The sequence below is a fragment of the Pleurodeles waltl genome, chromosome 1_1 (genome assembly GCF_031143425.1).
Source record: "Pleurodeles waltl isolate 20211129_DDA chromosome 1_1, aPleWal1.hap1.20221129, whole genome shotgun sequence".
NCBI classification, from domain to species: domain Eukaryota; kingdom Metazoa; phylum Chordata; class Amphibia; order Caudata; family Salamandridae; genus Pleurodeles; species Pleurodeles waltl.
Window position 1 is genome coordinate 210,708,741 of NC_090436.1, and position 12,554 is coordinate 210,721,294.

Sequence of the window (12,554 nt, forward strand, 5' to 3'; positions counted from 1 at the left end):
TTCAATTTCATCTCCCTCACTGGCGGTCCATAACATCAGACAAATGGGTCTTGCAGATCATACAGAAGGTCTATTCCTTCCCCTTCCAGTCTTTTTATCCCTCCAGCAAAAGAACGGCTGATGGAGGACCATTTGATCTTACTCCGCGAGGAAGTTACGGCTCTCTTGGCCAAGAGAGCCATAGAAAGGGTCCCGATGTCAGAAGGAGGCAGTGGTTATTATTTCCGCTACGTTCTGATTCTCAAAAAGAATAAGGGCCTTCACCCTATCCTGGATTTAAGGGACGTCAATCTCTTCCTCAAGAAAGAGAAATTCAAGTCGGACAGTCCAGAAACAAACCATTTCGCGCTGGGTTGTTCTCTGTATTAAAATCTGCTACACATTGGCTAAGAAGCAGCCTCCTGAGGGCTTGAGAGCTCCCTCTACAAGAGGGAAAGCTGCTACCACAGCGTTAGCTAGAGGCGTGCTGGTTCTAGACATCTGACAGGTGGCAACGTGGGCTTCCTTGCACACGTTCGCAAGACACTACTGCCTGGATAGACAGGTGAGAAGAGAGGGGCATTTTGCTCGCTCGGTCCTACATGACTTCCTTGTGTAAAGTATATCTTCGCAGCCCACCGCCAGGAGGTTATAGCTTGGGTATCTATTCTAAGGTAAGGAATCTGCAGCTAGAAGTCTCTATCAGATGAATAAATTACTTAACATCGGTAACAAATTATCTGGTAGAGACTCTACCTGGCTGCAGATTCCTTACATCCACCCAGGCCTCTCTGCTCTGCGGATATATACTATTTTTTTTTTTTTTTAGATTTTTACCCTTTTTCTTGGGCATGTCCTTTTGCTCAGACAATTAGAAAAAAGTTGTTTCTTCCATGTCTGCGCTTCTGGCATGGGAAGTTGTGAAAAAGAACTGACATATGCGTGCTGGGGTCGTGCCTATATAGAAGGCCATGACTTCACAGGCGGCTCCAACGACGCTGACGACGCCACGCAAAGCTGGACGATGCATGCAGATCTGAACGAAGCCACCCGACAGCGCGCGCAGGGTACAGCTCAGCAGAAAAATTCCTGATTCAAAGCTGACGCCAGGGAATTCTAAGGTAAGGAATCTGCAGCTATATAGAGTCTCTACCAGATAATTTGTTACCGAAGGTAAGCAACTTGTTAATCATGACCTCCAGGGATACTGCAGTGGATCTCCATTGAGGGAGCATGGAAGGGAAAGGCATTCCAACTTCCTCAATTGGTGGCAGCAGTTATCACAGATGCCTTCTCCTTCGAGTTGAAAGCTCATCTGGAGCACCATGGGCCTCCCTCCATACGTTTGCAGACCATTACTGCTTTGGCGCTTAAGTGAGGAGGGAAGGCCATTTTGCACACACAATCCTTCAAGATTTTCTGATATAACCAGCCATGCACCCACCTCCAGAATTAATATGGCTTGGGGAATCTATTGAAAAGTTGAGGAATCTGCAGGTAGAAGTATCCATTAGAAAAAAAAGTTACTTGCCTTTGGTAACCATCTTTTTTGCGGATACTGTGTCTACCCACAGCTTCCTGACCGATCCAACTGCCTCCCGGTTGCATGGCTGATTATTAGGCATGTCCTAATTAGAACCCAATATCATAGAAATACTGCACCTGTCTCGCTGATGTTATTCTCATCCTTATTCCTGGAAGGCTCATAAAAATGGATGGGAAACTGATGTCAGTATGCCAGTGGGGCACTTTATGATTCCAGTGACATCACCAAGACCCCACTTCCAGCACCGAAGAGGATCCAGCACCCACTACCAGTAAGAAGAGCTATAGAAAATTTTCTGGATTCAGACTGACACCTGGGATATTTAAAAAGTAAGGAATCTGCAAGTGGATAAACTAACCACCAGAATGTTAAGTAACTTTCTTTTCCTATAAAATAAAAATCATAACCGGGAAACAAACCCTTACCATTAATGATCAGTATTACTCTCATTAGCTATGTGTGCCATCTTGGTGCTGTTATGGAAGAGAAAAATCATCAGTCTTATTTAACAAGAATGGAAAAATAGGATTGTCCATATCCAAAATGAATCATTGGATCCCAGAGCATATGTGTGTCTGCCTAGCTTATTTCATAAGAAAATACAAAGCAAGAAGAGAAAAAGAAAGGTCTTTTAGTGCTATTCAAAACTCAGAATATAAGCTTTCCCATATGTGTCTTTTAATCACAGTAAATGCTTGACGCAGAAAAATAAGTGCAGGCCCTCAAAAATAAGTGCTGATGCCCCACACTGGAAACCACGGCTCAAATTAAGCACTGTTCTGTATGAAGGGGAGAGCAGAGTACATTTGAAGTCGATGAGCCCAAAGCACTGGGGAGGAAGGTTTTTCTAATTGTTGATGAAACCTGGTAGGAACTGCACTGGCACAACAGTTTATTATCCTCTTTAGTGAAATGTAAACATTATAAGGTTGCTAACTAAATTTTGATCTGTGGTGGCCAAAAGTGATTTAGAATCATGCACCCCACGATATGTAGCAACAGGCACGGCTCCCCCACCAGCAGCAGCAGCTGCTGCAAATCACCTTTAACAAACAAAACGATAATAAACTATGTTTATTATCGTTTTGTTTATTAAAGGGGCAGAGCATTGGGGATGACGACGATGAGGGGAGTGCACTGTACACTCCCCTCAGTGAGCATGTATGTTTGGCCGGCTGTCTCAGGCCCACCGAACATACATGTGCAGTAGGCTTTCTCCAGCCCAGCATCACAGTTGCCGGGCTGGAAAGAGCAGGCACAGGCTCCCAGTCTGACTGGGAGCTCCCTAACCCTGCTTTGAGCAGTGTCAGGATTGGCCGCAGGGCAGGCTGGGAGCCTGTGCCAGCAGTGCAGCAGAGGAAAAGTGTGGTGGTGGTGGCAGCAGCGGAGAAGCAGGTAAGTTATTTTTTAAAATTGTTTTTTATTAATTCGCCCTCCTGCGCCGCACCGCCCAACCCCTACAATGCCCTGTGAGACGCTCCTGTGTAGCAGCCAACCACAAGACACTGTTTGAGAATTTTGTTTCTATTATTTCAAGGAGAAAATATTTAGTTATTCATATATAACAGAAAGGCATAACACAGTTCTCGAAATGCTTTCCCACCTTCTAAGCCTGCTTGCTCAGTGCCCATGGAAGTGCTTTCCACTAAAGTGGCGGTTGGTGCTTTAACTCAACAAGCCACGTGCACATTGGGAAGGAGGGTTTGGAGCTCTCACATTTAAACAGAAGTGAGTGTACTGAGAAAATTGCACTTTAGAGAGAATCCATCAACATTGGGCTAGTAGCAACAATTTTGTAGAGGTTGTATTTATAGTTCTACGAAGGTTTCATCCATCAAAAGATTTGTAGTTGGGAATTGTGTGTGTGCTGTGCCTGGCAACTTGAAAAGGTTTAAGTTGAATGAACTAATTTATTTATTTATACCACACACAGAAATCTGCAAAGAATTCCTAGACACCAATGATTATTTATTTCTCTTCTTAAAGAGGTAATTGCTCCATAATCTGAGAACCTAGTAGGGTTGTAGTGGGTGTGATTGTAATACTTTGGGAAGTTCCAATTTAGCCTTACAAAGGCACTTAAACTGCATGCTCTGCTCAAGTGCTAGCCAATGCAAGTCTCTCAAAGTCTCTGACACATAAACCTGTAGAGAGATTTTGCTACTCAAAACAGCAATATCCAATGGAAGATTGGACTATATTCAATGGAAGATAAACATGCCGATCCAAGCAAAGGCAAAGTCAGTATTCAATTCCTGAATATAGACATGAGGCAACTGCGGAGGCATGCATGTCCTTAAGGAGAAAAGGAGGAACTGTTCTCAATGAGCAAAAAGAAGCAATACCTGTCTATAGATTTAACTTCCAGTTTTAAGGAAACGTCATGATCTAGAATCACACGTAGAGCCATAGACTTGGGGTCAAAGATGTAGGAACCCTGTAGGGGAAAGCCTCAAACTCGTCTCCCAATGAGAAGGATGATGCTCAGTTTTACTTGTGTTAAGGTTTGATTATTTGTGCCATATGCACTATTGGACAGTAAGCAGCCAAGTAGACCCATATCTAGGACATGATTTCCTACTTCAGGGTGAACATAGTTGTTGAGTTCTGGAAAACTATTCCGTGCCGTGCAAATCCAGGGCCAAAAAATGTTTTCAAAATCATGGCACAATAGCAATGTTAGTAACCTCTTGTAATTCATTTGTGAATACAAACTTTAAAATAATACATATTGTAAGCTTCACAATATGATGTTTATGGAAAAATTTGATTTTGTGTTCTTTTGGTTTCCACATACATCATAGGCCATGAGCCCAGACCACAAATAAAGGCCATTGGTACCACTCAGAGGGATGGGTTTGAACATAATTTTTTTGCAAGGTATGGATGCCTAGAGATAGAAAATATGTGATAGTAGATCATCACTCTTTGCCTGTTGTCTGATATTATTGGATTAGCAACCATAGCCAAAAAAATAATGGTTTTCATATTTTTGATAAATAGTATACAAATCCATCATAATATGTGGAAAAATAAATCTAAATGCACCAGATTGGTTACATTTAATATAAAGTAGAAATAATCATGATTATTAATTGTAATATTAACAGTATAGTACTTTAAAGTGGGTTCTCGATTCTTTTGGATCTCCAGGATTTTGAATGCACTTACTTTTCCTTTTCCCGCAAATGCGCTTACTGTGGCGCATCCGGGAAACATATGGAGACCTATCATAGCTCAACAGAGTTGAAGCTATTTTCTCAGTGTCAAGGACTTGCATGTGTATTTTAGTACCACATTTCAAAATCAATTTAGCCATGATTCTGTCATGGAATCCCAAACACATAATAAACACATCAGTGTAATCTGAGCTTATCATAACTGCGTCATACCCCTCGTAAGCAGCTTGTGCAGCATGCAGGAACAAACAACCCTCTGCTTCCTTATGTGTACTGTTGAGATCGGGCTCTTCGTGGCTCCCTCCAGATATGATTTTGTATCATTTATCTTCACAGTTCGCAAACAGTGTTTTATTCTCAAGTTTTACAAAATACTCTGGTTTCCTCCATTTGTTAACAAGAAATGCAATGAGAGTTGTTTTTTTCTTACATGTCCTAAGAATTTCCTCCACTGTCTGACAATCTGGGAAGGTGAGATGCTCTGTAGCTGGTGCCTGAGTTCTTCCCCTCTGATTGTCCTTTCGCTGTTCTCAATATACGTCTCATTGTATGTATCAAACAAAACAATGATTCTTTGACTCCTATTTCCTTCCCACAAAGCCATGGACAAGACAGACATAGCTGTATGTATCAAATACAACATTGATTCTTTGACTTTTATTTCCTTCCCGCAAAGCCATAAACAAGACAGACATAGCCACCTCACCAAAGTTTGATTCCTCTCCTTTTACTCTCTGAACAAGAACCATACCATCAATCAGCATGACTGAATTTCCAAGTATTTCCTCAGCAGGGATATAATTTTTCTGCAACAAACCTTCCGGAGTTGCTAAAGCCCATGGTAAAGATCCTAAGGATGAGAGAGTACTTCTGCCATTTGAAGGAACAAGTAGTGCTTTGCTTTCATGATGATTGTCCTGCCGTTGCGGTTCACTGCCTTCTTCTTGGACATGTTAGTGAAGGTTTTCAGTTTGTTCATTTTCATTGGGTCATGAAACTTCTTAATAGGTGGATTATTCTCAAGTCGCTCAAGTTTGAAGTCTGTATAGCACTGTTTATCTACTTATTATGTAGGATACTATACATTGAGATGCCTTTTTGTGGGGAGAGACTAATGAGATCATATGGCCCAACAAATTGGTTTATTTAGCTTTGAAACAGACTAACCACTATCGTAACAGTATCTTTGTCTTTTTCAATTCGCGACTTATGCATGTAGGTCTGCATGAGTAAGATCTGATCTGTTGTTTCGAACTATTTCCCTTATATGACCAAATGGCACTTTTTTTCAGCCGTTAAATAATATAACAGCACCCACCTTGAGGTTTAACCTTGTGGTACCACCTGGAGTTTGTGAGTCTTTGTTGACTGTTACCTCTATCGCTTGATCATTCGGAATTCGTCCAAATGGATTAAGATCTGACAGTTGAACTGAAAAGCCTCCATTGATGAAGTTGTGGTGTATCTCTGGATGTTTCACTGCAAGTAATGTCATTTTGGCATTGTATACAAAAAGATATTTAGCGTAGTTCATCCTGTCATACGCAAAACACCATGGGATCATAGAGCATATGGCAGTATGATGTAAATGCCAATTTCCTTCTCAAGCAGCACCAAGCAGAACCAGCAAGACATTTTGAACAATATCCACATACGACATCCAAAATGCAGAGAGATCTCCATTGTCATGATGAAGATGTTCCAGGAATACATCCCAAAGCTGAGAGTGTGAATGATTTCAACATTGCGTGTCAGCATTTCTATGACGTATGGGATAAACAAACGCTTGGGGGTTTCTGCTCGCCATTTGCGACTGCATTTATAAGGTCCTGACTGAATGATTGCATAAGTAAGGTGAACCTTTTGGGTTTGTGTTTTCTGGATCTTCAGTTAGAGGTCCTAAAAGGAACCGTTTAAGGTAATCAGGCACTGTAAATAAATATTTATCAAAATCTAATGGATAATATGGCCATGGTGTTGATGTCAAGTTAGTTTTAATCATTGTTCTTATGTGTGATGATGTTTGATCAAGGTTCTTGTTCATGTCTGTTGCCTTAACCTTTTTAAACTGATAATTCTCTTTCAAACTCTGGTTTTCTCCTACAACATCCTGTAGCATGACACTATTAGGTTGGGGCAATCATTTTCCTTGGTTGTCTGGGAATATGTGGAGGCTGTCACTGAACTTGGGAGTCCAGTTTTCTTCTAATATGCTTCTTGGTCGATTCATCTATTCCATGTATTCCTCTGCGTGTCATGAGGGTTTCTAGCCTTTCAGTGAGAGTCGTCACACGTATTACCTCTTTGCCAGGAATAATCACAGTTCTAAGTTTATGAAATAGTTCATCATATGCTTCATTTTTCATATTTTTGTGGTGTCCATCGGTTTGAATGTTAGATGCATGATCTTCCTCCTTTGCTTTAACCCTTGCAGTTTCTATAGCAAGATGCTTAATAATGGGCTTCTGCAGCCACTATGTCCCTACTAACAACTGCTAAGATCTTTGAATCACAATGGTTGCACACTCTCAAAGCCTTTTGTCAACTCTAAGCTCCGTGGCCTTTATTAATTTCTCACGTGTTGATGTTCTCTTGTAGCATCTTATCTTTCCACAAAATATACATTCTTCAGCATACACGTTTGACTTTAATGATGTTCTTCTGTTTAATCGTTTATCCGTGCACTAACTTGTTCCAGCATATTCAATGACACTTGCTTCAGCTTTTTGCTTATTAGTCTGTAAATTTCTCTTCATAGTAAGCACCTCCTGTGGTAAAATACTTGGGGAACCGAGTTGCTTTCCACATTTCTGACAGTATCTGACAGTGGAATGTGATTCCTTACTTGAACTGCCTCTACCAAAGTTTTCCATGATGAGTAGTCCTGTGTGCTTGTCAGCGTAACTCCATGTTGGACATTTGACCAGGATGTGCTTGTTGAAGTCTTCTTCATGATGCTGCACGGTCATTTACTACCAGCTTTAGAAAAATTAATTAATTAAAACATTTATAAATTTTACTTGGTGTACTTAATATAATCATAATTACTATTATAATCATCAATTTATATAATCACATTTACTGTAATTGTAATTTTTAATAATAAAATTCACAATGATAAAAATTATGAAAACATTTCCATTTACATCAAGGTATCTTGGGAGTGGAGTGGCAACTCACAAAAGACGAAGAGTTGACTTGCTATCACATATTTTCCACCTCCAGGCGTCCATACCTTGCCAATAAATCATATTAGAACCCATCATAATATTGCTTCCAACCTAAAGAATTGCTTTGTGATATTATAACAAAATATTGTTTTCCTTGCCGCAGGAACAATTTATCTCTTAGCTTTCATGTTAGCTTTCATGTTAGCTTTCATGTGTTCCTAGAATAATTATTATTTTTAAACCTCAGGTGCAAGATCTAGCTACAGCTTTAACACTGAATGCTGACCTTATTGACTGGAAGAAATTCTTATTATCAGCAATGCTGCCATGGCCACACCCCTCCCTTGAACAGCTGCTGCATACCCTGGAGAAGTTTAAGGAAATCGATCATGCTGGAGAAGGCACGGTAACTGAGGAAGAATATAACCAGGTCTAGTAGCACTTTATTTACACAACACCCTCTTCTCCTTAGATCACACAGTTGTGTGTGTGCATATAGATATATTTTCACTGAAAAAGACAACAGTTGAAGGGACAATATAGTTGGGAGAAAATGTCAGTTAAAACATACTGTTTTAAGTTAAGAAAACCACAGAATTCACCATTATATTTCATTCAAGTAACTATAATGTGTTGCCTTAAAATAAACTATAACTTGCACCACCCCCTTGTACAGTGTTGGCATGAATTATGTCATTTCAGATGTTGCAATCATGTTATTATTATTATTATTATTATTATTATTATATAATCTTATAGAGCGCACAGCTACCCATATAGGGTTTCCTGGCGCTGAGCAAAAGGAAGTGATGACAAATTCACATCTTAAGGTCTTCAAGCCTTTATGGAATACAAGTTAAGTAGTGCAGTTTCTCAGCAGTCTGCGAGGGAGTTCCATAATTTCAGACCCAGAATTGAAAAGGAGCATCCCCCCATATGAGCCAAGTGAAATCTAGTCACAGGACGCAAGGGCAGGTTCTGTGATCTGAGCACATGTGAAGGCTTATAGGGCATCACGAGATCCTGCATGTAACATGGGCCTTTTCCAGGTCCAACTTTGAACTTATATTACAGCGCTTTAAATTGAATGCACTTTATAACCATGAGCCAATGAAGCTCTTGGAAAAGGTGAGAAACCAAGACATGCTTCGGGAGCAGAAACAGAAGTCTTGCCACAGCGTTCAGAGCTGTGAAGGCAGCAGATAGATGCTTGATCTATTTCTAATTAAAGTACTTCTCCATATTTCAATCTGGCAAAGATAAGGGCTTGGATCACTGTCCTTTGAGTTGATAGGGAATTCATCCAGATGATCTTTTTCAGCCACTTAAGCACAGCGAAACACGTGGCGGTAACCATAGCCAGCTGAGGCTTCATGGAGATATTCTCATCCAGTACAAAGTCAAATTCTTCACATTTTGGGGACACAACAGGAAGAGTCCCTAGGTTGTCCAGCCAGTGTTGTGGGCCCCAGAGTTGTGGATTCTTAGCCAGGATAATGACCTCCGTCTTATCACCATTTAGGTTGAGAGAGTTATTGTTGATCCAAGAGGCAATTCGACTCAAGCCCAGGTTGAGATCAGGTGGTCCATGGCCCTGTGCAGATGACAAAGAAAAGATCATTGGTGTGTCGTCTGCATAAGAGAAAAGGGTCAGGCCACAACTTCCCACTACATCTTCCAGTGGGTGGACATAGATATTAAACAACATTGGGCTTTGCACTGAGCCCAGCGGGACTCCCGAAGTTAGGGACTGTGCCTCCAACGTAGCATTGGCTCAAAACGACTTGAAAAAATGATCTTTTAGGAATTATGTTATCCAGGCCAGAGCTGTTTCTTTAAGACCCAATGCTTCCAGCCTCCCGTTCAAGATGGAATGGGACACAGTATCATAGGCCATGCAAAGATCTAGTAAAATAAGAGTGGCTGTTCCACCACGGTCCAGGAGACGTCTAAGAGAGTCTGTGACTCCTAGGAGGGCAGATTTAGTGCTATGCCCAGCCCTGAAGCTCAACTGAAAAGGATGTAGACATTTCTGAGTCTCCGCATAAGATGAAGCAGCACATTCACATGTTTCTCCAAAATTTTGGAGAGACTGGACGTCAGGGGGGAAATAGAACAAAAGTTCAACCAATTGGTTGAGCCAATATTTGGTTTTTTTTTTAAGAGTGGACAAACCACATTGTGCTTTCAGCTCGGTGGAACAGAGCTCAGTGGAATACAGAGAAGTTAAGAAGATTCTCCACCACCTGTAGTAACTCCGGATCCAATAGGCTGAACTTAGAAGCTGGGTTGGGGATCCAGCGGGGGAGCCTGATTTAATAGACTGTAAAATAGTCAAAAAGGTAGACCTATCCAGAAGGGTCCATGACTTCGGTTTAGAGGTGGGATCCGGCACAGGCATGCTGCTGTTGTGCTCACTGTGGGTGTGGTTAAAAGTGCAGCCAAGAACAGCAGGGTCCAGAGAAATTACTCCACCCTTAAGGTCCTTGGACAGCTGAAAGTGGAGATCTAACACTTTTTTTAAATGAAAAAAGGGCCACCCTCACACTGAGTCTGCTGGTGACATTTTGCAAGGGTCAGAACATTCTTTAACCACATTGAAGAGCATCTTAGGACAATTTTGGGCATTGGTGATTTCATCAGAGTACAATAATGCTTGTGCTTTTCTACATAGCCCATGGTAGTTTTTTTTATTGCTGTGCTGTAGTTAACTGTAGACTCCTCATCATAATCCTCCAAAATCTTTCCAAGCCCTTGCAATGTTTTGTCTCTAGCCGCAGTATTTCATTGAACCAGGGAGCTGGTGGGTTAGATCTAGCAGATTGACTGGGTGTAACCGGTAGAGATACTTCCAGAGCATTCAGTATCTAACTATCTATCAGCCCCTGATCAGAGTCAACTGTCTTCTTAAAAGCAGGTTTGGTACTAAGAAGTTGTGGGTTCGAGGCCGAGACATTCAGTTTTGACCAGTTCCTGGACCTAGTTGTAGGTTTAGTCAGCCCTAACGATGAAGTCGCCTGGTTTTTGATAGCAAATGGAACTGCTAAATGGTCTGACCAGAGTAATGATATAGGAGGATCTGTAAACATTGAACCAGGAAGCAGGTGGGTTAGATCAACATGAGTGACTAGATGTAACCGGTAGAATTACTTCCAGGGCATTCAATATCCAACTATCTATCAGCACCTGATCACCGTCAACTGTGTGCTTAAGAACAGGTTTGGTATTCAGAAGTTGTTAGTTAAAGGCCGAGACATCCAGTTTTGACCAGTTCCTGGGCTTAGTTGTAGGTTTAGTCAGCTCTAACGACGAGGTTGCCAGGATTTTGATAGCAAATGGAACTGCTAAATGGTCTGACCCGAGTAGGGGTATAGGAGGATCTGTAGATTGGTCCTTCACTTTGGAAAAAAAATTGTATCCAAGAGGTTTAAAGCCCCTTGAGTAAAACCTAAGTTGCCAAGGGACAAATTAAGGACACCCAAATCCTCAATAAGAAAACTTCCAGGCTACAACCCGGGTCTTTCAAGTGCATGTTAAAATCTCCAAGCAACGTAAAATTTGTGGATTTCGAATTATATGGGGCCAATAGGTCAGGAATGGTGGCACACTAATTCCCAGCATAACCAGGAGGCTGGCAAATCAAAGCCCCAGATAAGAAAAATGTGGGTGTGTGGGACAGAGAGAAGAGCAAGGCCTCACAGGCATGGAAGGGAAGTTCTTCTATTTTGCTTTGTATACATTGTTGAAAACAATAGCAACCCCCGTCCCCCTGCCTTTCCTACCGTGTCTTTCTTTCCTAACAATGGAGAAGTTAGGCAGCACTGTAGCAATCACATCAGGCAGTGAACCATCCTGAAGCCATGTCTCGGTTAGAAACAGAGCATCTGGTTTATGTTCCCATAGCAAATTAAATTAGTGTTGCTGATGCCTAGGAAGAAAATGGCAGTTAGTGCTGAGAAAATGAATTTAATTAATGTCACTACTCACTAGATGCATTACTGTATCAGAGTGGTCTGCCTTACTTATCCCCATATTGTCTTGTGTCCCCTGGTTGAAAGGAAAAGTCGCAGGAGTTACGTATTTGCGGGCCCACCCTTGGTCTGTGATCTGGCAGCTAACCGGACGGATAGGCTGAAATGTCAAAAGTTGCCCAAAGGAATACATCAGCCTTTTTGACTGGAAAGGCCCCGATCAGATGTGGATGGGGGCAGGCGGGCTAGGGTAGGCTGCATTTCATGGGCTTGGAGCTCTGACTGACTCCCCCCGCCTCCCAATTGGAATCCCTGCCAACTGATGTGATTCAAGTATGATGCACCCCCAACTCAAGAAACCAGCGCAGGTAAAGATACGAGGCAAGCAGCGAATTCTGGCACAACAAAGTTAAAAGTGCACAAGGCAGTGCAGGTTTAAAACACAAAGGCTAACACTGTCTCTAATGTGAGCGCAGTCGTGCTACAGGCTGCATTTCAAGGGCTTGGAGCTCTGACTGACTCCACCCCCTGCCTCCCGATTGGATCCCCCCCAGCCAATGGGTTTTAAGTATGGTGCGTCCCCCCAAATCAAGCAGCCAGCACAGGCTGTTGATCCAGAAGAAGCAGCAAATTCGGGCATTATCAATGATGTCAAAGAACATGTCCTGAGTAATGTAATATGTGTGGTAGTTAGCAGGGAAATATGTAT

The 12,554-nt window shown here is 41.8% G+C and overlaps 1 protein-coding gene across 2 annotated transcripts in view; it reads left to right on the forward strand.

Annotated features, from left to right (window-relative positions):
* The window catches only part of SPEF2 (sperm flagellar 2), a 736,330-nt gene that overhangs the window by 620,805 nt on the left and 102,971 nt on the right, over nt 1-12,554 (forward strand). For both annotated transcript variants that reach the window (XM_069220893.1, XM_069220901.1), the window contains one exon: nt 8,122-8,304. In XM_069220893.1, coding sequence (XP_069076994.1) covers nt 8,122-8,304 — 183 coding nt within the window. The remainder of the gene's footprint in view (nt 1-8,121; nt 8,305-12,554) is intronic.